The 26,183-nt window shown below is 39.5% G+C and overlaps 1 protein-coding gene across 1 annotated transcript in view; it reads right to left on the bottom strand.

The window, feature by feature from the left end:
* Positions 1–26,183, bottom strand: part of LOC128636014 (leucine-rich repeat and fibronectin type III domain-containing protein 1-like) — a 183,562-nt gene that overhangs the window by 29,094 nt on the left and 128,285 nt on the right. The window contains exon 2 of the mRNA XM_053689085.1: positions 18,473–18,572. Within this exon, the coding sequence (XP_053545060.1) occupies positions 18,473–18,479 (7 nt within the window). The 5' untranslated portion in view covers positions 18,480–18,572. The remainder of the gene's footprint in view (positions 1–18,472; positions 18,573–26,183) is intronic.

Here is a 26,183-nt window from a genome sequence, read left to right as displayed (position 1 = left end):
CACACTACAAAGATGGATGCTCCCTTTATCTGATTGTCAGCTATCAATGCACTCTCTCAAACTTCACAAATCCCCCTTTTCCTCTTTCTGACCATCATCTCCTCCCTTGTAATATTACAGCACTTTATACTGCCCTCCCTTCTTCTATCCCTCACACCAAACTCCACGAAAGCATTAAGTCACTTGATTAGCAACATCTTTCAAACTCTCTCAAACCTCTGCTCTCTTCCATCTCCTCCTTTTCCTGCTCTGACCAAACTATCTGTCACTATAATTCCAGAATTACAGCAGTCCTTGACAATTTGGCACCTCCTACCATAGCCAAAAAGTCACACATTCATCCTCAGCCCTGGCATACTCCTCTGACACACTACCTACATAGATGTTCCCGCACTGCTGAGCGACAATGGAGAAAATCCTGTTGTTCAGATTACTTCCTTCATTACAAGTTCATTTTAAACTCCTACTATTCTGTCCTTAACCTCTCCAAGGACTATTTCTCTACTATCACTATTCTTTCTTCAAACCCAAAACGTCTGTTCTCCACTTTTAACACCCTTCTCTGCCCACCCCCACCTCCTATTTCCACTTCTCTCTCAGCTCAAGATTTTGCCAACCACTTCACCAACAGAACATAATTTATGCTTACCTGAGCAATGAATTTCTCTTGTGGTGTATCCAGTCCACGGATCATCCATTACTTGTGGGATATTCTCCTTCCCAACAGGAAGTTGCAAGAGGATCACCCACAGCAGAGCTGCTACATAGCTCCTCCCCTAACTGCCATATCCAGTCATTCGACCAAAGACAAGCAGAGAAAGGAGAAACCATAGGGTGCAGTGGTGACTGAAGTTTAAAATTAAAAAATACCTGCCTTAAAATGACAGGGCGGGCCGTGGACTGGATACACCACAAGAGAAATAAATTTATCAGGTAAGCATAAATTATGTTTTCTCTTGTAAGGTGTATTCAGTCCACGGATCATCCATTACTTGTGGGATACCAATACCAAAGCTAAAGTACACGGATGAAGGGAGGGACAAGGCAGGTACTTAAACGAAAGGTACCACTGCCTGTAAAACCTTTCTCCCAAAAATAGCCTCTGAAGAAGCAAAAGTATAAAATTTATAGAAATTTGAAAAGGTATGAAGCAAAGACCAAGTCGCCGCCTTGCAAATTTGTTCAACAGAAGCCTCATTTTTAAAAGCTCATGTGGAAGCCACAGCTCTAGTAGAATGAGCTGTAATCCTTTCAGGAGGCTGCTGGCCAGCAGTCTCATAAACTAAGCGGATTATGCTTCTTAGCCAAAACGAAAGAGAGGTTGCCGAAGCCTTTTGGCCTCTCCTCTGTCCAGAGTAGACAACAAACAAAGCAGATGTTTGACGAAAATCTTTAGTAGCTTGTAAATAATACTTTAAAGCACGAACCACGTCAAGATTGTGTAATAGACATTCCTTCTTTGAAGAAGGATTAGGACACAATGATGGAACAACAATCTCCTGATTGATATTCTTATTAGATACCATCTTAGGTAAAAACCCAGGTTTGGTACGCAGAACTACCTTATCTGCATGGAAGATCAGATAAGGAGAATCAAATTGTAAGGCAGATAACTCGGAAACTCTACGAGCCGAGGAAATAGCTACCAAAAAAAGAACTTTCCAAGATAAAAGTTTGATATCTTTGGAATGAAGATGTTCAAACGGAATCCCTTGAAGAACTTTAAGAACCATATTTAAGCTCCAAGGCGGAGCAACAGGTTTAAACACAGGCTTTATTCTAACTAAAGCCTGACAAAATGCCTGAACGTCTGGAACATCCGCCAGACGCTTGTGCAAAAGAATAGACAGAGCAGAAATCTGTCCCTTTAAGGAACTAGCTGACAATCCTTTCTCCAATCCTTCTTGGAGAAAAAATAATATCCTGGGAATCCTGACCTTACTCCATGAGTAGCCCTTGGATTCACACCAATAAAGATATTTACGCCATATTTTATGATAGATTTTCCTGGTGACAGGCTTTCGTGCCTGAATTAAGGTATCAATGACTGACTCGGAGAAGCCACGCTTTGATAAAATCAAGCGTTCAATCTCCAGGCAGGCAGGCGCTATCAAGATCACCGATGCTCTCTCCTGCTTGATTTTGGCAATCAGACGAGGGAGCAGAGGAAATGGTGGAAACACATAAGCCAGGTTGAAGGACCAAGGCGCTGCTAGAGCATCTATCAGCGTTGCCTTGGGGTCCCTGGACCTGGATCCGTAACAAGGAAGTTTGGCGTTCTGGCAAGACGCCATGAGATCCAGTTCTGGTTTGCCCCAACGATGAATCAATTGTGCAAACACCTCCAGATGGAGTTCCCACTCCCCCGGATGAAAAGTCTGTCGACTTAGAAAATCCGCCTCCCAGTTCTCTACACCTGGGATATGGATAGCTGATAGGTGGCAAGAGTGAATCTCTGCCCAGCGAATTATCTTTGAGACTTCTAACATCGCTAGGGAACTCCTCGTTCCCCCTTGATGGTTGATGTAAGCCACAGTCGTGATGTTGTCCGACTGAAATCTGATGAACCTCATTGTCGCTAGCTGAGGCCAAGCCTGAAGAGCATTGAATATCGTTCTTAGTTCCAGAATGTTTATTGGAAGGAGTGTCTCCTCCTGAGTCCACGATCCCTGAGCCTTCAGGGAGTTCCAGACTGCCCCCCAGCCTAGAAGGCTGGCATCTGTCGTTACAATTGTCCAATCTGTCCTGCGAAAGGTCATTCCCTTGGACAGATGGACCCGAGATAGCCACGAGAAAAGAGAATCCCTGGTCTCTTGATCCAGATTTAGTAGAGGGGACAAATCTGTGTAATACCCATTCCACTGACTGAGCATGCATAGTTGCAGCGGTCTGAGATGTAGGCGTGCAAATGGCACTAAGTCCATTGCTGCTACCATTAAGCCGATTACTTCCATACACTGAGCCACCGAAGGGCGAGAAGTGGAATAAAGAACACGGCAGGAATTTAGAAGTTTTGATAACCTGGACTCTGTCAGGTAAATCCTCATTTCTACAGAATCTATTAGAGTTCCCAGAAAGGAAACTCTTGTGAGAGGAGATAGAGAACTCTTTTCTTCGTTCACCTTCCACCCATGCGACCTCAGAAATGCCAGAACTATGTCCGTATGAGAAAAAATTTGGAAATTTGATGCCTGTATCAGAATGTCGTCTAAATAAGGGGCCACTGATATGCCCCACGGTCTTAGGACTGCCAGAAGTGACCCCAGAACCTTCATAAAGATTCTTGGGGCTGTAGCTAACCCAAAGGGAAGAGCTACAAACTGGTAATGCCTGTTCAGGAAGGCAAACCTGAGAAACCAATGATGATCTTTGTGTATCGGAATGTGAAGATAAGCATCCTTTAAATCCACTGTAGTCATGTATTGACCCTCCTGGATCATAGGTAGGATGGTACGAATAGTCTCCATCTTGAATGATGGGACTCTGAGGAATTTGTTTAAGATCTTGAGATCTAAAATTGGTCTGAAGGTTCCCTCTTTTTTGGGAACCACCAACAGATTTGAGTAAAATCCTTGTCCTTGTTCCTCCTTTGGAACTGGATGGATCACTCCCATAACTAGGAGGTCTTGAACACAGTGTAAGAATGCCTCTCTCTTTATCTGGTTTGCAGATAATTGTGAAAGGTGAAATCTCCCTTTTGGAGGAGAAGCTCTGAAGTCCAGAAGATATCCCTGGGATACAATTTCCAATGCCCAGGGATCCTGGACATCTCTTGCCCAAGCCTGGGCGAAGAGCGAAAGTCTGCCCCCTACTAGATCCGTTACCGGATAGGGGGCTGATACTTCATGCTGTCTTAGGGGCAGCAGCAGGCTTTTTGGCCTGCTTACCTTTGTTCCAAGTCTGGTTAGGTCTCCAGACCGACTTGAACTGGGCAAAAGTTCCCTCTTATTTTGTGTTAGAGGAAGTTGATGTTGCACTCGCCTTGAAGTTTCGAAAGGCACGAAAATTAGTCTGTTTAGCCCTTGATTTGGACCTATCCTGAGGAAGGGCATGACCTTTTCCTCCAGTGATATCAGAAATGATCTCCTTCAAACCAGGCCCGAATAGGGTTTGCCCCTTGAAGGGAATGTTAAGCAGCTTAGACTTTGAAGTAACGTCAGCTGACCATGATTTAAGCCATAGCGCCCTGCGCGCTTGAATAGCAAAACCAGAATTTTTAGCCGTTAGTTTAGTCAAATGAACAATGGCATCAGAAACAAAAGAATTGGCTAGCTTAAGTGCTCTAAGCTTGTCAAGTATGTCATCCAATGGGGTCTCTACCTGTAAAGCCTCTTCCAGAGACTCAAACCAGAAAGCCGCAGCAGCAGTGACTGGGGCAATGCAGGCAAGGGGCTTTAGAATAAAACCTTGTTGAATAAACATTTTCTTAAGGTAACCCTCTAACTTTTTATCCATTGGATCTGAGAAAGCACAACTGTCCTCGACAGGGATAGTAGTATGCTTAGCTAGGGTATAAACTGCTTCCTCTACCTTAGGGACTGTCTGCCATAAGTCCTGTGTAGTGGCATCTATTGGAAACATTTCCTTAAAAATAGGAGGGGGAGAGAACGGCACACCTGGACTATCCCATTCCTTAGTAATAATTTCTGTAAACCTTTTAGGTATTGGAAAAACATCAGTGCACACCGGCACTGCATAGTATTTGTCCAATCTACACAATTTTTCTGGCACTGCAATTGTATCACAGTCATTCAGAGCAGCTAAAACCTCCCTGAGCAACACACGGAGGTGTTCAAGCTTAAATTTAAATGTAGACATATCAGAATCAGGTTGAATCTTTTTCCCTGAGTCAGAAACATCACCCACCGAAAGAAGCTCTCCTTCCTCAGCTTCTGTATATTGTGAGGGAGTATCAGACATAGCTCTTAAAGCATCAGTATGCTCTGTATTTCTTCTAACTCCAGAGCTGTCTCGCTTTCTAAACCCAGGTAGTCTGGATAATACCGCTGACAGGGTATTATCCATGACCGCCGCCATGTCTTGTAAAGTAAACGCTATGGGCGCACTAGATGTACTTGGCGCCATTAGAGCGTGAGTCCCTTGAGCGGGAGTCAAAGGGTCTGACACGTGGTGCGAGTTAGTCGGCATAACTTTCCCCTCGTCAGATTCCTCTGGTGATAAATTTTTTAAAGACAGAATATGATCTTTATTACTTAACGTGAAATCAGTACATTTGGTACACATTCTAAGAGGGGGTTCCACCATGGCTTCTAAACATAATGAACAAGGAGTTTCCTCTATATCAGACATGTTTAAACAGACTAGCAATGAGACCAGCAAGCTTGGAAAACACTTTAAAACAAGTTGACAAGCAAAAAATAAAAACGGTACTGTGCCTTTAAGAGAAACAAATTTTGTCAGAATTTGAAAAACAGTGAAAAAAAGCAGTAAATCAAACGAAATTTTTAAAGTGTGTATAATAAGTTAACAGAGCATTGCACCCACTTGCAAATGGATGATTAACCCCTTAGTTCAAAAAAACGATCAAAAAAACAATATAGACGTTTTTTAACAGTCACAACAAACTGCCACAGCCCTGCTGTGGGCCTACCTTCCCCAACAAATGACTCTGGAAGCCTAAGAGCCCTTTAGCGAGGTCCTATAGCATTCAGGGGACTCCTGGAGGAAAGCTGGATGTCTCAGTCTGTAAAAGTTACTGCGCAATAAAGCGTTAAATTAGGCCCCTCCCACTCATGTTAAAACAGTGGAAAGCCTCAGGAAACTGTTTCTAGGCAAATTTAAGCCAGCCATGTGGAAAAAAACTAGGCCCCAATAAAGTTTTATCACCAAAGTATATATAAAAACGTTTAAACATGCCAGCAAACGTTTTATATTGTAAATCTATAAGAGTATTACCTCTGAAAGTAAGCATGATACCAGTCGCTATTAAATTGCTGTATTCAGGCTTACCTTACATAAATCTGGTATCAGCAGCATTTTCTAGCATTTACATCTCTAGAAAAAATTATTAACTGCACATACCTCATAGCAGGATAATCTGCACGCCATTCCCCAGCTGAAGTTACCTCTCTCTTCAGTTATGTGTGAGAACAGTAATGGATCTTAGTTACAACCTGCTAAGATCATAGAAATCACAGGCAGATTCTTCTTCTATTTTCTGCCTTGGACAAAATAGTACAACTCCGGTACCATTTAAAAATAACAAACTTTTGATTGAAGAAAAAAAACTACGTTTCACCACTTCTCTCTTACTACCTCCATGCTTGTCGAGAGTTGCAAGAGAATGACTGGATATGGCAGTTAGGGGAGGAGCTATATAGCAGCTCTGCTGTGAGTGATCCTCTTGCAACTTCCTGTTGGGAAGGAGAATATCCCACAAGTAATGGATGATCCGTGGACTGGATACACCTTACAAGAGAAATAGATACCATCAGAAACAAAATCATCTCTCAACACACTACCAGTCTCCAACCCCCTCAGCCACAGACTCCGCTTTTTTGAGGAAGAGGTTTCTGCACTTATATCCTCCTCCTCACCTAACTACTTGTCCAATTGATCTCATCACAATTACTGCCCTCCCTCTCTCCTACTCTTATATCTATCCTCACACATTGTTAATTTCTCCTTGGTATATTTCCCTCATCCCTTAAGCATGCACTAATTACACCTATCCTCAAAAAATCTTCTCTTGATCCATCATCCCCATCCAACTACCGCATATTATTCTCACAGTTAGTTAATGGGAGCAAATGGAAAGGTTTTTTTTTTTAAAATTGCGCACACTATCTGAATCATGAAAGTTTAAATTTGACTTTAATATCTCTTCAATATAAAGCTCTTGCAAGGGAGAGCTCAAGACACTGTGCTGCCTGAGTACAAGAATTAAAGGGACACTGAACCCAATTTTTTTCTTTCATGATTCAGATAGAGCATGAAATTTTAAGCTACTTTTCTAATTTACTCCTATTATCAATTTTTCTTCGTTCTCTTGCTATCTTTATTCTAAAAGAAGGAATGTAAATCTTAGCAGCTAGTCCATTTTTAGGTTCAGCACCATAGATAGCGCTTGCTTATTGAAGGCTTACATTTACCCACCAATAAGCAAGCATAACCCAGGTTCTCAACCAAAAATGGGCCGGCTCCTGTGCATCACATTCCTGCTTTTTAATAAAGATAGCAAGAGAAAAAAGAAAAATTGATAATAGGAGTAAATTAGAAAGTTGCTTAAAATTGCATGTTCTATCTGAATCATGAAAGAAAGAAAAAAAAAATGAGTTAAGTTTCCCTTTAAATTACACTTCCAAACCTAACCATAGTCTGCAACTTCACAAGATGATAATAATATTAGGGATGGGTGAATGTTTTGCAACATTCAATGAAAATGAAACACATTCTAACACATTTGTTCATTCGTTTTGAATTTTGAATGTTTGTGCAACATTCTAACATTTGTTTGATGTAATGGTATTTCTAATACTATCTTTAAATGTAACATTTAAATGATGCAATATTCTAAATAGAAAAATTTGAATCATATATTTATAATTGTATTTTAAATGCTCTCTTTAAATGTAAAATTCAAATTCGTCAATATTCTAAATAAAAAATTGAATCAATAGATTTGTATCTATTGTGTATCAATTTACTAAATTCCCTATACCACATTAACTATTGAACTTCTGAATAGTATTTGTTAAATCGAATATTACCTTTGAAATTTCAAATGTGTATTTTCGATCTAATTATGAACATTTGTGAAAAGGAAAACAATACTTGAAAACAAGAAATAACATTCGATTACCGAATATAAAGGGATTTTGGTTCATACCAACTTTCGATTGTCCAAAACAAATACCCACAAGACTATTCGTTCTACCAAGTGAATGGCACTTTTCACCATTCCTAACTAATATCCAGCTGATGGACTAATTTTACTTTAAAAAAAAAAACTATTAGCAAGAAAATGTTCCAGATATGTGCCACCCAATTGAAATGATACCTGGTCCATGTGCATTATCAGTTCACATGAACTGAATGGACACTTTTTTTTTTAAATGGACATTTAACTTGCACGCACAACAATAATGCCATTGTTTAAAGTGATGGTAAATCCGAGCGTTTAAAAATAAACTGTAGTTTCAGTCATCAGTTGTTAAAAAAGGGTGCTATAAACTCACCCTTTCTGTGTCGCCGCAGCTTGCTAATCAGTGGCTCCGGCCATCCAGGGCACAGCGCTCTTTACCAGTGAGGTTTACCTTCACATCTCTAAACCAATAGCTGTGCTTGGATGTCAGATGACACGCGCCGCTATTGGTTTAGATGTGGAAACGTCACCGCATTGAAGACGAGCACTGTGCCGTGAGTGGCCAGAACCGCTGACTATAGTAAGCTGCCGCGGAACAGAAGGAGTGAGTTTAGCACCCTTTTTTTAGTAACTGATGACTGAAACAGTTTATTTTTAGTGATGGTATATACTAGAGTTTTTTTTTAAACGCTCTGATTTACCATCACTTTAAGGTTCCAGTGGGCACCGTTATCTGGGAGCTTAAGTATTTTCACACTTTAAACCTAAACCAGAAAAACTGGTAAAAAAAAAAAGTGAGGTGCAAATTAACTATTGGCAATCCTCATATGTATGATTAACACCAATATAATTAGACTAGGTTGTTTTTAGTCTCGAGTCACTCTGATTTCAGACTAGAGAGTTAAAAATAATGGAATATAATCTCAGGTGTAATACTATGTAACCCCACCCACAAGTAGGAATCTGATTGGCTCTTGACTTAATTGATTGTATTTTATATGCATGTTTTTTTAGGGGCAAGTGCCCAGAAAGTTGCTTTTTTATCTGCTATATAAACTTCTTCTAGAGCTTTATTTTCTATGTTTTGATGCATGGCAAAGCGGTGACAATGCTCTGAAAGCTGGCACTCACTTTTCATGAGAGTTATGGACATTGGTTTAAAGGGACACTGAACCCAATTTTTTTCTTTTGTTATTCAGATAGAGCAGCAATTTTAAGCAACTTTCGAATTTACTCCTATTATCAAATTTTCTTCATTATCTTGGTATCTTTAGTTGAAATGCAAGAATGTAAGTTTAGATGCCGGCCCATTTTTGGTGAACAACCTGGGTTGTTCTTGCTGATTGGTGGATAAATTCACACACCAATAAACAAGCGCTGTCCAGGGATCTAAACCCAAAAAATAGCTTAGATGCCTTCTTTTTCAAATAAAGATAGCAAGAGAACGAAGAAAAATGCTGTTCATTCCGTGCTTGCCGGAAGGCTTTCCTGAATCAGGAGTTAAGAAGCAGCGGTCTTAAGACCGCTGCTCCTTAACTCGTATGCCACCGCTGAGGTGGCGGACAGCAATCATCCCAATCAGATACGATCAGTCAATTGGCTGCGAAAGGGCAGGGGGCGGCATTGCACAAGCATTTTACATGAAATGCTTGTGCAATGTGCAATGATAAATGCCGACAGAGTATGCTGTCGGCATTTATCGATGTTGGACGGACACAATTAATATCTTGGGTATAAATCGCTAAAAAATCTAACACAACACAGACTAGTAAAACTTTTACTAAAAACATGCACCGCGTTTCGCAGTTGATATCAGCTGTTTCATCAGGTATTTTAAAATCTAAAACCCACCCAATTAACACTCCCCAGTAACTGTGTTTGAAATATATACAAAGCACATGGTTGTTAGCGCTATTTAGATTTAAATATGCCTGTTGCAACAGCTGAAGTCAGCTGAGAAATGCGTTTATTTAATAAAAGTTTTAAGAGCTCTTGTTGCTACTCTTTTCAACCTACATTTTCCCAGCATGCTTCTCTATTTTTCCCTTGACTGTGAGGATGACCATACTTCTCTCTGTGTGGATTACTAAAGCAAGCTGTTTCTGGAGTTTAGGCTAGCTGGGATACTCTGAAAATCGCTTGATTAGCACTTTGTTTTGTGCTCTATATATTGTGAGTGATTTTCTTTTATTGACACTTTTTTTTATATTACTTTGGAATATTACACCATCAGGCACCTCCATTTTATTCAGAACAAAAAATATGGGAGTTGCTAAAAACAAGTATTTTATTTGAGAATTAAAAAACATGGCTCACTCAGAATTTGAAAATGTAATCATAAATAAGCCGGGCAAATCTTACGTGTTTCGGCCACAACAGCCTTATTCATAGACCCTGGCAGATCTCGTCAACACAGAGCTCAGCGGTGACTGTAGTGTTAGTGAGTACTGTATGTTATGATTGGGTTTGTGAGACACACCATTATGGTTCAATGTATATTGTGCTGCCCTTATAAAAATTGATATGTTTTGTTACCCCTGTGATTGATAGCCATGAGTCCTTATTCTGCTAACTTGATAATCACCTCCTGTTTATGTGAAGCAGTGCACGTTTACAGATTTGTGATAATTGGCTTCAACTTAGCATGCATTATACAGAGCAGGAGCTCTACATTTTTCCAGCAGTTTCATTGTTCTATATTATTCATTATTCCCAAGTGTGTGTGTATATATATATATATATATATATATATATATAAAGGGCAAAAGAGAGCACTCGCCGTTATTTTCGTGTCAAACAAAAGTGTTAATTTCCTGTGAACGTTTTAGGGGAGTGATCCCGTCCTCAGACAATTGTCTGAGGACGGGATCACTCCCCGAAAACGTTCACAGGAAATAAACGCTTTTGTTTGACACGAAAATAACGGCGAGTGCTCTCTTTTGCCCTTTATATGATTGACTGGGATGCACCCCAGAGGCATTATGGTATAGTGAGTGCTGGACATATATATATATACAATAAAATTTGCTGCTTTGTTGACTGAAGACCAGTGAGTGCTTGAATTTTTGTTTGGGCTTACTATATCCAGAGCAGCACCCTGGCAGTTGTTGTTCGCTTGGTGCACACACCCTGCCGTTTTGTTTTATATATATATATATATATATATATATATATATATAACCAAATCAGTTAGAAAAGAGCTCTAACAATTCTAAAAGAGCTATTACTGAGAGCGGATTACTGGCCGCACCAAAAACACCCTACAGCATACTTGGAAATGACATCCTAAACAGGTTTGCTGAACATATACATTTTAATAAAAACATAGCCAAAAAGGTACATGCTGAGAATAATGGCAATAATCAAATCACAAAATACAAGTTACAAGTGTAGTGCACTACTGATATCTGTGGGCTAGCATATGCAAGGTTAATGTCGACTCATGAGAAAGTCCATCCCTAATACCGGGCACTTGAGTGTTAAGAACACGCTCCGGTTATAGTTGAGACAGAATACCGTCCTTGATATCTCATTGGTGTATGTTTGATCCGGTACCGGATTTGAGACAATAGTATGAGAGTCCAAGAGTGGTAATTTCCCCGTTGAAAACTTAATCCCATGTGCAAGTGACACATCAAACTTCAAACTTTCAGAGTGCAAGACTTATTACTGCATGGCTTACCTTCACTCTCTTCACACACTCTACGGTATTACCTGACAGGATCTCATCCGTGGTGTGGCTTACAGCGATGTATTCCGCCTATGCAGCTCTTCACTTGCTCAGATATTCAGACTTGATATCGCCAGATTCACAGCAAATCCACCATGCTGGCGTCCTCCACACTGTGTCTTGTTCACAACATTACGCGCTTCGCCCCTCCCCCTTTCCGGGCTGAACTCAGGGCTTCATCAGATGTGTCTAATCAGACACCACAACAAACTTTATAACACTAGTGCAGATACAAAATTACACCCCCTTCATGAATTTTAAAGGGGAATGTATTATGCATGTAAATTTCAATGGCTACAATTAAATACCTAGATACATTTAATATACAACTAAACTATACAATATAGCATATTACAATTTCCAAATTTTTGGAAGTTGCTTGATACATAATGAAATACAGCATTAAGCTATAGCTTTAATTTTTACACTGAAAAACACTTATGCGAACATATCAAGATGCTCACTTCTAAGCACACATGTATTTTAGCAGTGTATTGTGTGGTAAGGAATATTTACAGAAAACAAGAAAATTCAATTTTTTCATTCAAGCCAAGGGGAGAGAGGGTGTTAAGTCTGTACATCCAGCGTGACTCGTGCTGGAGCAATAGTTGGTCAATATTACCTCCTCTCCTCCTTGGCTTGATGTGCTCAATACCCAGTACTCTAAGGAGGGAAAAATCAGAATTATGCATTTTTTCGAAGTGTCTGGCAACTGGACTGTCCGACTCCTTGTCCTTAATGCTATCTCTGTGTTCCCTCACCCTTTCTTTTAATTCTCGTGTCGTTTTCCCAATATAGAATTTGGGACACGAACAGTGTAACATATAGATTACATTTGTGGTGTTGCAGACTATTCTTTCATTTATGTGGTAAGACCTTTCAGAATATTCAGTGCAAAAATTTGAGGCTTTAACAATGTACTTGCAGTACACACATCTGCCACAAGATTCGCAACCCTTCCTAGTTTGTGCCTGTGTTAGCCAATTTTTTGGGATATCTCTTTGGAACTCACTATGGACTAATTTATCCTTAATACTGGGTGCTCTTTTGGCTGTAAGCAGTGGGTATTCAGAAATATATTTAGCAATTGAACTGTCATTAGATAGAATGTGCCAATGTTTGTTAAGGATGTTACGCAATTTATTCCAATGGGAATTATATTTAGTTATTAGACGAATTTCAGTCTCTTCCTTAGGCTTTTCAGTTGCTCTATATAGTAATTCATTTCTGGGTTTCTGCCTAGCTCTAAGCCATCCTTTCCTTACTTGATTTTTAGAGTATCCTCTCTGAAGAAACCTCTGAGCCATCTCACCGGCCTGTTTTTCAAAATCTGGTTCAGTGGAACAGCATCTCTTGAGCCTCAAGAACTGTCCCACTGGAATACCATTTTTTAACGCTTCCGGGTGATGACTAGAGCCATATAACAGATTATTAGTTGCTGTTTCTTTTCGAAACACTTTACTTTTCAATAATCCATTTTCTATAGTCAATTTGAGATCCAAAAAGGTAGTTTCCTTATTACTTATTTGGTGAGTTAAGAACAAGTTTCTGTTGTTTTTGTTCAATATCTCAACAAATTTATTGGCCGAAACTTCATCCCCTTTCCACAAGACCAGGATGTCATCCACATAGCACAGCCATAGGGCGACGTGAGCCTCCACCCATATATCTAATTCCTGGAAGACATCAACTGCCTCCCAGACACCCAGATGGAGGCAGGCATAGGTGGGGGCGCATGCCGCACCCATGGCTGTGCCTCTTAACTGTCTATAAAATTTGCCATCAAACATAAATATGTTATTAGTTAACACAAATTCCAACAATTGGAGTATCCTTATCCCCTAGTGTCCATACTTTTGTAAAATGTGTGGAAAGAGATGTAGGTAATATAGGAGTATCAGGTATAGTGAGCGATAATCTAAGTAACAAAGAGAGAAGAGCTCTAAAAGAATTGATGAGTAAAAAAGAAATTCAGATCAAACCATCCGATAAGGGTGGTAATATTGTCATCCTTAACCAGGCTGACTATGTGAAAGAAGTCTTGAGACAGCTAGGTGTAAGAGAACAATATGAGGCTGTCACTAGACAAATCTATGAAAAATCTTGTGATGATTTATTCATCATTCTGAGGCAAGCAAAAGAGTCAGGGTTAATAACTAAAAAATAATTTGAATTTCTAAATCCGACTCACCCAGTAGCACCTACTTTTTACTGCATCCCCAAAGTGCACAAAAGCATCACACACCCACGGGACGCCCCATAGTGTCGGGCATTGGGGGACCCACAGAGGGGATAAGTAGATATGTAGATTTTTTTCTACGCCCCTTCTTAACTGAATTGTCCTCCAATGTGCAAGACACGGGGGATGTTTTAAGAAAATTGGATAAGATTAAAATGGAGCCAGATATGCTTCTGCTTACTCTTGATGTGGAGTCACTGTACTCTTCTATCCCACATAAGGTAGGCTTGGAAGCAGCCGAATATTTCCTTAAACTACGTGGAGAAGAGTACAGTGACAACACTACCTTAGTACTCCAATTGTTGGAATTTGTGTTAACTAATAACATATTTATGTTTGATGGCAAATTTTATAGACAGTTAAGAGGCACAGCCATGGGTGCGGCATGCGCCCCCACCTATGCCTGCCTCCATCTGGGTGTCTGGGAGGCAGTTGATGTCTTCCAGGAATTAGATATATGGGTGGAGGCTCACGTCGCCCTATGGCTGCGCTATGTGGATGACATCCTGGTCTTGTGGAAAGGGGATGAAGTTTCGGCCAATAAATTTGTTGAGATATTGAACAAAAACAACAGAAACTTGTTCTTAACTCACCAAATAAGTAATAAGGAAACTACTTTTTTGGATCTCAAATTGACTATAGAAAATGGATTATTGAAAAGTAAAGTGTTTCAAAAAGAAACAGCAACTAATAATCTGTTATATGGCTCTAGTCATCACCCGGAAGCGTTAAAAAATGGTATTCCAGTGGGACAGTTCTTGAGGCTCAAGAGATGCTGTTCCACTGAACCAGATTTTGAAAAACAGGCCGGTGAGATGGCTCAGAGGTTTCTTCAGAGAGGATACTCTAAAAATCAAGTAAGGAAAGGATGGCTTAGAGCTAGGCAGAAACCCAGAAATGAATTACTATATAGAGCAACTGAAAAGCCTAAGGAAGAGACTGAAATTCGTCTAATAACTAAATATAATTCCCATTGGAATAAATTGCGTAACATCCTTAACAAACATTGGCACATTCTATCTAATGACAGTTCAATTGCTAAATATATTTCTGAATACCCACTGCTTACAGCCAAAAGAGCACCCAGTATTAAGGATAAATTAGTCCATAGTGAGTTCCAAAGAGATACCCCAAAAAATTGGCTAACACAGGCACAAACTAGGAAGGGTTGCGAACCTTGTGGCAGATGTGTGTACTGCAAGTACATTGTTAAAGCCTCAAATTTTTGCACTGAATATTCTGAAAGGTCTTACCACATAAATGAAAGAATAGTCTGCAACACCACAAATGTAATCTATATGTTACACTGTTCGTGTCCCAAATTCTATATTGGGAAAACGACACAAGAATTAAAAGAAAGGGTGAGGGAACACAGAGATAGCATTAAGGACAAGGAGTCGGACAGTCCAGTTGCCAGACACTTCGAAAAAATGCATAATTCTGATTTTTCCCTCCTTAGAGTACTGGGTATTGAGCACATCAAGCCAAGGAGGAGAGGAGGTAATATTGACCAACTATTGCTCCAGCACGAGTCACGCTGGATGTACAGACTTAACACCCTCTCTCCCCTTGGCTTGAATGAAAAAATTGAATTTTCTTGTTTTCTGTAAATATTCCTTACCACACAATACACTGCTAAAATACATGTGTGCTTAGAAGTGAGCATCTTGATATGTTCGCATAAGTGTTTTTCAGTGTAAAAATTAAAGCTATAGCTTAATGCTGTATTTCATTATGTATCAAGCAACTTCCAAAAATTTGGAAATTGTAATATGCTATATTGTATAGTTTAGTTGTATATTAAATGTATCTAGGTATTTAATTGTAGCCATTGAAATTTACATGCATAATACATTCCCCTTTAAAATTCATGAAGGGGATGTAACTTTGTATCTGCACTAGTGTTATAAAGTTTGTTGTGGTGTCTGATTAGACACATCTGATGAAGCCCTGAGTTCAGCCCGGAAAGGGGGAGGGGAGAAACGCGTAATGTTGTGAACAAGACACAGTGTGGAGGACGCCAGCATGGTGGATTTGCTGTGAATCTGGCGATATCAAGTCTGAATATCTGAGCAAGTGAAGAGCTGCATAGGCGGAATACATCGCTGTAAGCCACACCACAGATGAGATCCTGTCAGGTAATACCGTAGAGTGTGTGAAGAGAGCGAAGGTAAGCCATGCAGTAATAAGTCTTGCACTCTGAAAGTTTGAAGTTTGATGTGTCACTTGCACATGGGATTAAGTTTTCAACTGGGAAATTACCACTCTTGGACTCTCATACTATTGTCTCAAATCCGGTACCGGATCAAACATACACCAATGAGATATCAAGGACGGTATTCTGTCTCAACTATAACCGGAGCGTGTTCTTAACACTCAAGTGCCCGGTATTAGGGATGGACTTTCTCATGAGTCGACATTAACCTTGCATATGCTAGCCCACAGATATCAGTAGTGCACTACACTTGTAACTTGTATTTTGTGATTTGATTATTGCCATTATTCTCAGCATGTACCTTTTTGGCTATGTTTTTATTAAAATGTATATGTTCAGCAAACCTGTTTAGGATGTCATTTCCAAGTATGCTGTAGGGTGTTTTTGGTGCGGCCAGTAATCCGCTTTAGCTCTTTTAGAATTGTTAGAGCTCTTTTCTAACTGATTTGGTTATATACATTTAGGATTGCCAGCACAATACGCTTTACCCTTACAATATATCTGTGTGCACCCTATTCCCAGTAAAACTATATATATATATATATATATATATATATATATATATATATATATATAGCTCTTCCTGGACTGCAGACATTTGCATTCATACGGTAACAGAGCATGATTGATGCTCAGACAGTGACACGGGAGGGATGGGGAGGCGGGTGGGATGCACAGCGGGGGTGGGAGGGAAGGAATTCTACACTATAGAAACATTGGGAATCAGGGTGGGATGGGACCCTTCCTATCAAAATACATCTATAAACTGGGTACTGGCAGATAGCTGCCAGTACCTAAGATGGCGGACTAATTGGCTCCTTCACTGCTGGAAATTTCAGAAGTGTGGTGTGCAGTTGCAATTAGTGGCCTTTTAATTTACAAAAACTAATTCTGAACAATAGGGACCCCAGAGAACCTTTTACAACCATTTGTCTTATGACTACTGTAGTTGTAAGTAAATCATTTTAGTGAGAAACCCAAAGTCTGTGAAACGGTGGCATGAAATAGACCAAAATGGGCCTAGATCAGCAACTTGGGTTGTCTACAAAAAAAAAAAAATATATATTTCTATTTAAATGGAGTGCTAACAAAAATGCGTGCCCCCTTTGGCATCCTGCTCGTGGGGCACGCAATGATTGGAGAAAGCCAGATTCGTCATGCGGAAGATCGGCGTTATGTTTACCATAATGCAAAGTTAAGTATTTTTAAAATTAATCATCTTTCTAAACTTAAACTAATTAAAGTGCCCCTGTTTTAAAGATTATTTTTTGATACTCGGCTTTTATTCATTAAAGTTTACAATCACTTTACCGCTCTCGGTTCGCAGGACCTGCACTAACTTTAAAGATACAATCTACTTGAACATTTTTATTGTTTACAAAAATAGATAATCCCTTTCCCCAGTTTTACATAATCAAAACTGCGATATTAATACATTTATTACCTCTGTGATTACTTTATATCTAAGCCTCTGCAGACTGCCGCCTTATTTCAGTGCTTTTAACAGACATGCATGCTAGCAAATGAGTGCTGACTCCTAAATACCTCCACAGCAGTGAGCACAATGTTATCTATATGACACACATGAACTAACAGTGTCTAACTGTGAAAAACTGTCAATGCACTGAGATCAGAGGCGGCCTTTAACGGCTTAGAAATTTAGCATATGAGCCTACCTAGGTTTAGCTTTCAACAAGAATACCAAGAGAACAAAGCACATTTGATGATAAAAGTTAATTGGAAAGTTGCTTAAAATTGCATGCCCTATCTGAATCATGAAAGTTTAATTTTGACTAGACTCCGTTTAACGCTCTTGGTTCCCAGGACCTACACTAACTTAGGTCCTGGAAGGCAAGTGCGCTAAGTGTCCTGTTAGCGCAGTCAAAGCTCTTGCAAGATGAGGATCGGATTAGCGCGCTCTACAGAGCGCATTATGTGAACTATTAACCCCTTTCATTTTTTTTTAAAGGAAATGAATTAATACTGGCCATTTTCGAATGAACATCTCTAGTTGCTAATATTCGCTTGTGCACATCTTTTGGCACCTTTCAGCCAAGGCACTGAGTAAATTAAGAGTTTAATCTGAAAATTACAGATGGATGAGTATTTTGTTTGTGGTGCAGAGAACAAGTCTCTAAATACAATGCAGATTCCGTACAAGGTTTGCTGTGCTCTGTGCTTGTATAATTATGTTGTTAATTCTCCGCTGCTCGAGCAGATCGTTCGGCAGTTTTTTTTGCAGACTCAGCTGTGAACCGACAATTATTAATGATATTTGTTCTCTCAGGGAAGTTTGCTGACTGCATCAGCTTTGCTCTCTCCTAGTCAAGCCTTTAAATGAGCTGCAATCTGCCTAAAGGTTTTTAGTCCCTACTATGCACCTGAGCTGTTAACACCTGAATCAAGAGCTCCCCTTAGTGCCCTCTATGTGCCTAAGCATGCAACGCGTTTCGCGATACCCACCTCTCATCAGCAAGGGGACTTTACATTTTGGCCTGAGGTTATGCAGCAGCAGCAACAGCAGTCATCCATGAAGTGCACCATGGGAGTTGCACGGCTGGTGCTGTAAAAAAACGAAATAGTGGTTTACTGAGCTGAACAGGAAATCATATACAAAAGACACAAAGAGTTATAGCATGTTTGCCTGGGTTATGCTCATGTCGCAGAGACACTCTTCTGTGATATTGGATGCATCCGGAGCTCTCAAAGGAAGGAGCACTCACAGAGCACACACCTCACTAATAGCTCACAGAAAATTCACACCACACTCACTGCTTGCAGAACACTCACTCATAGATCACAGAGCACTCACACCTCACTAATAGCTCACAGAAAATTCACACCACACTCACTGCTTGCAGAACACTCACTCATAGATCACAGAGCACTCACACCTCACTAATAGCTCACAGAAAATTCACACCACACTCACTGCTTGCAGAACACTCACTCATAGATCACAGAGCACTCACACCTCACTAATAGCTCACAGAAAATTCACACCACACTCACTGCTTGCAGAACACTCACTCATAGATCACAGAGCACTCACACCTCACTAATAGCTCACAGAAAATTCACACCACACTCACTGCTTGCAGAACACTCACTCATAGATCACAGAGCACTCACACCTCACTAATAGCTCACAGAAAATTCACACCACACTCACTGCTTGCAGAACACTCACTCATAGATCACAGAGCACTCACACCTCACTAATAGCTCACAGAAAATTCACACCACACTCACTGCTTGCAGAACACTCACTCATAGATCACAGAGCACTCACACCTCACTAATAGCTCACAGAAAATTCACACCACACTCATTGCTTGCAGAACACTCACTCATAGATCACAGAGCACTTACACCTCACTCACTGTTCAAGGTGCACTCACACCTCACTCATAGCTCACAGAGCATTCACACCACACTCACTACTTGCAGAGCACTCACTCATAGATGACAGAGCACTCACACCTCACTCACTGCTTGCAGAGCACTCACACCTCACTCATAGCTCACAGAGCATTCACACCTCACTAACTGCTTGCAGAGGACTCACACCTCAATCACTGCTTGCAGAGCACTCACTCACTGCTCACGGGGCATTCACACATCACTCTCTGCACTCATTGCTTGCAGTGCACTCACTGTTCACAGTGTACTCACAGCTTGGAGAGCACTTGCATCTCACTCACAGCTTGCAGAGCATTTAATCACTGCTTACGCAGCATTCACATCTCCCCTACTGCTGTCCGAGCACTCAAACTTCTTTAATAGCTCATAGAGCAACCACATCTCATTTACTGTTTAAACAACACAAAATATTCTTGCCTTACTTACATCTCACACAGCACTCACACTTTACTTACTGCTAACATAGCACTTATACCTCATTCTGTACTAAAATAAAACCCACAGCACACTTAATGATAACAACACTCATACCTTACTCACTGCTCACATAGCATTCACAACTTGCAGATTGCTCTTTCACTACTCACAGAACCCCTCACTGTTCACAGAGCCCTCATACATCACTCATAGCTCGCAGAGCACTCACTGCTCACAGAGCACTTACATCTCTTACAGCTTGCATAGCACTCCGCTCACAGAGCACTCACATCTCACTCACAGCTTGCAGATCATTCACATCTCACTGTTCATAGAACACTCACAACTCCTTCACAGCTCATAGACCACTCACACTGCTCTTACTGTTCAAACAACACACATCACTCAGACCTCATTTGCAGAGCACTAATGCCTCACTCACTGCTGACACATTTTTGGCTCATGCACCACTAACATAATCACTAGTAAAACTGAGCTGATACCTCCCGTAATGCTCACAAAGCATTTACAACCCATGTATCAATCACACAGCACTTAAAGGGACAGTATACATAAATTTTCAAATAAGTGCATGTAATAGACACTACTATAAAGAATAATATGCACAGATACTGATCTAAAAATCCAGTATAAACCCGTTTAAAAGCTTACTTAGAAGATTCCAGCTTAACACTGTTAAAATGGTTACTGGAACACCCACTGCAAGTGGGAAATAGCAGACCCCCCCCCCCCTTCCTTTGCTTATGAAAAGACTCTTTACACAAACAGGAGCAAGCTGGAGTAGATATACGTCGGTATTCTCCTAAAACTTTGGGGCTTGATTAGGAGTCTGATAATCAAAGCAATGTTATTTAAAAATAAGCAAAACTATACATTTAAAAATAAAAACACAAAAAAACCCTCTATGGGCTATATAAATAGATAATCTACAAAACATTTATGCAAAGTAAAATCGAGTGTTTAATGTCCCTTTTAAACTTTACTCACCTTTAACGCAGAGTTTACAACTTACAGCACTCTCTGCTCATTCACCGTGCAAACAACACTAGCAATTCTCACACTCACTCACACTCACACGTTAATACAACAATAACAGTTTGCTCACTACTAAATTAACACTCACCTCATTAATAACATAGCTCTTACTCCTTACTCATTGCTCACACAGCACTCACACTTCGATCACACCACACTCACAAAGTAATATAGCACTGATACTTGCTGCTTATACAACCCTCAAATGCCACTTATGCACACACTTAAACCTTACTCACCATTACTCATTAGTAACTTAGCACGCTTCATTCACTGTTCAGACACTGCTTGCACACTACTCACACCTCACTCACTGTCCACACTTATCTCACACATTTGACTCACGCCTCAGCCATCCAATACACTCCTACCTCTCCCACACCTCATTCACCAGGAACGCAACCTAAAAAAATAAACATCAAAAGCACATGATACAGAAACATGCTGTGAATTTAAAGAGTAATAAATTCCCTAATTTTTGCAATCAGTAAGCTAGTGCTAACATTTCAGTTGCATCTATTGTAATTTATGTGGGAGATATTATTAGAGGTAACTAATCTTTGACAATTCTATCTGTTGACATGTAATGTGCAAATTTGTTAATCCCCCTCAAATTGTGATAATTTACTAAGAACATAATTTTGAATGGCATCTAAAGCTAATTTTGCAGGAAATGTATGTTGATTACAAGTTGAGGTTGAAATGCTATGCAGAATTTCAGAACCTTTCAAATGTTACAATAAGTTTAGGGCTAGGATTTGGACAGAGACTTTTGAAAATCTCCAGAATATACAGAAAAGGCTAGTAGGGTGTTAGCAATTGTTTTCAAAGAAAGTATAAATCCTTTTGGGAAAAAAACAAACAAACAAACAAAAAAACAACAACAATATCTAGGTGATGCATTAAAAGGCACAGTCTACTTCAGATTTGTTATTGTTTAAAAAGATAGATAATCCCTTTATTACCCATTCCCCAGTTTTGCATAACGAACATGGTTATATTAATATACTTTTTATCCCTGTGATTACCTTGTACCTAAGCCTCTGCAGACTGCCCTCTTATTTTGGTTCTTTTGACAGACTTGCATTTTAGCCAATCAGTGCTGACTCATAAATAACTCTACGGGAGAAAGCACACTGTTATCTATATGGCACTACATGTACTAGCGCTGTCTAGCTGTGAAAACGGTCAAAATGCACTGAGATAAGAGGTGGTCTGAAAGGGCTTAGAAATTAGCATATGAATCTACTTAGGTTTAGTTTTCAACAAAGAATACCAAGAGAACACAGCAAATTTGATGATAAAAGTAAATGGGAAATTTGTTTAAGATTGTGTGCCCTATCTGAATCATGAAAGTTTAATTTTGACTAGACTGTGCCTTAGGCAATACAATTGCAAGATTTCAGGACTCTGAGATCCTTTCATCAGATAGCACAGCATTTCATACTAAAAACGATCAACATTTTGACCTATATATTTCAAAAATGTAAAACGTAAACGGCTATATCTGCACAGTTATCATTAATACAAATGGGACAATACTCCAAGTTTCTGTAAATTTACCTTTTAGCAGCCTTTAGGGCTAGAGTGTAGAGTGCTGATATACAAAAGCGCCTACTACTCTCATTTAGGATGAGCTTATGAATATTTGTAACTCACTAGAGAATGAAGATATCAATTTAACTGTTAACCACAAAACTTCCTGTTTAGTCAGGGACACAACGGGCAAAATTTATTTTTCTGTATGTGGACAAAGTTCTCAGAGTGAAAACCTGTCCGTGTGCTTTCAGGGACTAAGGAGCAGCATTGGCTGCAGAAATTTAAGACAACCAATTGCAATTGCTCTTGCAGCCCCGCCCAATATGGCAATATAGTCACCCTACCCAAGCTGCTTACGCAGCTTCATAAATGGTTTTATGAGCAGGACTAAGTTTCCATCTCTGGTACCCCAACATTCTCTCCCCAGTTGTATTTTGTACTGTCAATCTAACTAAATATATTCTCATTATTATAGCATGTATGCGTTTTCTTTTAAATATGTGTAGTCAATGTGTGTGGAGGCGGAGTCATATGTGTTGATGAATGGAGCTATCAGGAGGGTACATTTTGAGGGTGGGGCAGCTGAATAAGTGCTGTCACCCAATCGGGGGGTTGCAGTCTTAAAGGAATATAAAACATTTTCTAATTATAGAACTTTGTAGCGTGGAAATAAATTTAAAAAACTAGTCAAGTCTGAATATTTTCAGAACAAATTACCACCTTATTTGCTTTGGGTGTTTTTTGCACTCGTATATACCCTTGCAGCACTGCCAATGGAGCATGCATACATGTGTATGCCAGAGTGTAATTAGTTACAACACACCACTGATTTCAGAGCTTTAAGAAAAGGCATTTAATGCTTATTAAACATCCCATATAATGACCCATTAGACACTCAATCCTAATTACACCAGTAGACTTTAGAGAGAAGCTGGATCCAGGATAATACAGTATCCAATTCCTAAAGGGACTAAGAGAAAGCGCTGAAGTTCTTGCAAACCATACCATGCCAACTTTACAAATGTGACTCCCATGAAAGAAAAATACCTTCTGCTACCAACATGAAACATCAGTATATTCATGGCTTAGTCTTAAAGGGACAGTCTACTCCAGAATTGATATTTTTTTAAAAGATAGATAATCCCTTTATTACCCATTCCCCAGTTTTGCACAACCAACACTGTTATATTAATCTAGGATATGGGAAACATAAAAGAGACAACGCAACCCAGATTCAAGTTGATTTTAGTAACATTTATAGTTGCACAAAAAAAACAACACACTAATAGTAAGTTCTTTATCGCATGTCCAAAGCAACTGCCCAATTGTAATCCAACTGCTCGCCGCAACTCCAGATGATCGGTCACGTTCACAGTTAAAACCCGATGGAACACCTGTTGCAGCAGTCAACTACGGGTCCTCGTGCTGGACATACCAAGCTCGACGCGTTTCTCCCGGAGTACGCCTGGGATTTTTCAAGAGCGATATTAAACTGCAGGACGTCACTTCATTAAGACATCCTCCTTGTTATTGATTGGTACATTCTATTGCTGGTAAATCTCTAGACTACTTAACGGACTCTGCTGAGATTCCAGTATCCATCTAAAAAGGGTTAAAGTCTGTGCATATTTATCAATTCACTACACTTGCTAAAACAAATATATATATATATATATATATATATATATATATATATATATATGCAGGCTTTTGTTTTATCAAGTGAAATGAATTGATAAATATGCACAGACTTTAGCTCTTTTTTTAGATGGATACTGGAATCTCAGCAGAGTCCGTTAAGTAGTCTAGAGATTTACCAGTAATAGAATGTACCAATCAAGAAAAAGGAGGATGTCTTAATGAAGTGACGTCCTGCAGTTCAATATCGCTCTTGAAAAAGCCAGGGCATACTCCGGGAGAAACGCGTTGAGCTTGATATGTCCAGCACAAGGACCCGTAGTTGATTGCTGCAACAGGTGTTCCATCGGTGTGATAACGGTGAATGTGACCAATCATCTGAAGTTGCAGCGAGCAGTTGGATTACAATTGGGCAGTTGCTTTGGACATGTGATAAAGAACTTACGTTTAGTAAATGTGTTTTAGATTTGTGCAACTATAAGTGTTATTAAAATCACCTTGAATCTGTGTCGCGCTGTCTCTTTTATGTTTCCCATCTCCTAGATCTACATTCCCACTCGTGGAGGAGGAACCCACAGAAATAGAAACGGCAGCACCCTATCTTGGAGGTCTGGTCTACAAGAATTGTGGGATCTGGACTTTTTTGAAACCCTAGCCGGGACTGGCATCTCCTCATATGTTTGTAAACCAGTAAGACTCCACTTCAGGCTCCATTAATCATAAGGGAGCAGTTGTTTTATGTTTTTCAAACGACACTGTGTCTAATATTCACTTGCTTTTTATGTGTATATTTGTGTGCAAGTGCTGCTATATTGCTTGAGTTTATCTCAAGTTTGTTTTTTTGCTTGGTCACTGTTATATTAATACCCTTTTTACCTCTGTAATTACCTTGTGTCTAAGCCTCTGCATACTGTCCCCTTATCTCAGTGCTTTTGACAGACTTGCATTTTAGCCAATCAGTGCTGACTCATAAATAATTCAACGGGAGTGAGCTAGCACTGTCTAACTGTGAAAAACTGTCAAAATGCACTGACATAAAAGGTAGCTTTCAAGGAATTAGAAATTAGCATATAAACCTAGCTAGATTTAGCTGTCAACAAAGAATACCAAGAGATCAAAGCAAATTTGATGATAAAAGTGAATTGGAAAGTTGTTTATATTTGTAGACCCTATCTTAATCATAAAAGTTGAATTTTGACTAGACTGTCCCTTTAAGTAATTAGTCAACCCCTTTTGTGAAACAGAACAACATAATAATACTTTTTAATATTAATCTTAGTAATAAGAGTGTCTAGGGATATTTTTTTTAATAAATACAGGATCTTGCCAGCTTGCTTATTAACTAAATATTTCTCAGAGAACATATGAATTGTACATCTAATAGTTTTAGTACTTTATGTTATATGGATGAAGTATCTGTTCTAATAGTCATGCACAATATCCGTAAATTGGATGTATTCAATGCTCATAAACTTAGAAAATCCTATTAAAGAGACACTAAAGCTGCCACTTATCACTGGATGCGTAGTCCCAAGATGACATGGGAATTTCCTGCAGAGCACATTTGACTTCCATCCCTCATCCAAGTGATTTATTAGCAAATATCTCAGGCTCACGTCTATTCCCTATGTCACCAGCGTAACATCACTACGTTTTTTTTTTAGCACTACATTTTTACAAAGTGTTGACACCAGTGTGGATAAACACAACAAATTGTATGTAAGGTATAGGCACTAATTTATATATCGGTCATGGAATTCATCCATCAATATCTTGTGCACAAAATTCAACAGACACTAGATTGCTCCTAACAGGAGGAAAATGCAATTAGCACACATAATATAGAGGAGTTATTAATGGAGGTGAGTCTAGCTTAAATGCCACTGGGAGGAAACACAAACCGTACATTTTATGGTCATTAATCATGCATGTAAATCCCAACATGCAGTGATTTATACACAAGAGAATTAAATTACATTAAGATATGTGAGTTATGTGTATAGAATACTAAAGCTGTCCAGTGAAACATATCATTTGTAAAGAATATGCTCTCTATAATAAGACATATACATGAATTCTTGTGTATAAAGCATTCTGAACT

This window comes from Bombina bombina, chromosome 7 (genome assembly GCF_027579735.1).
Source record: "Bombina bombina isolate aBomBom1 chromosome 7, aBomBom1.pri, whole genome shotgun sequence".
Lineage (NCBI taxonomy): Eukaryota > Metazoa > Chordata > Amphibia > Anura > Bombinatoridae > Bombina > Bombina bombina.
This window is presented reverse-complemented; position numbering and strand designations above follow the sequence as displayed.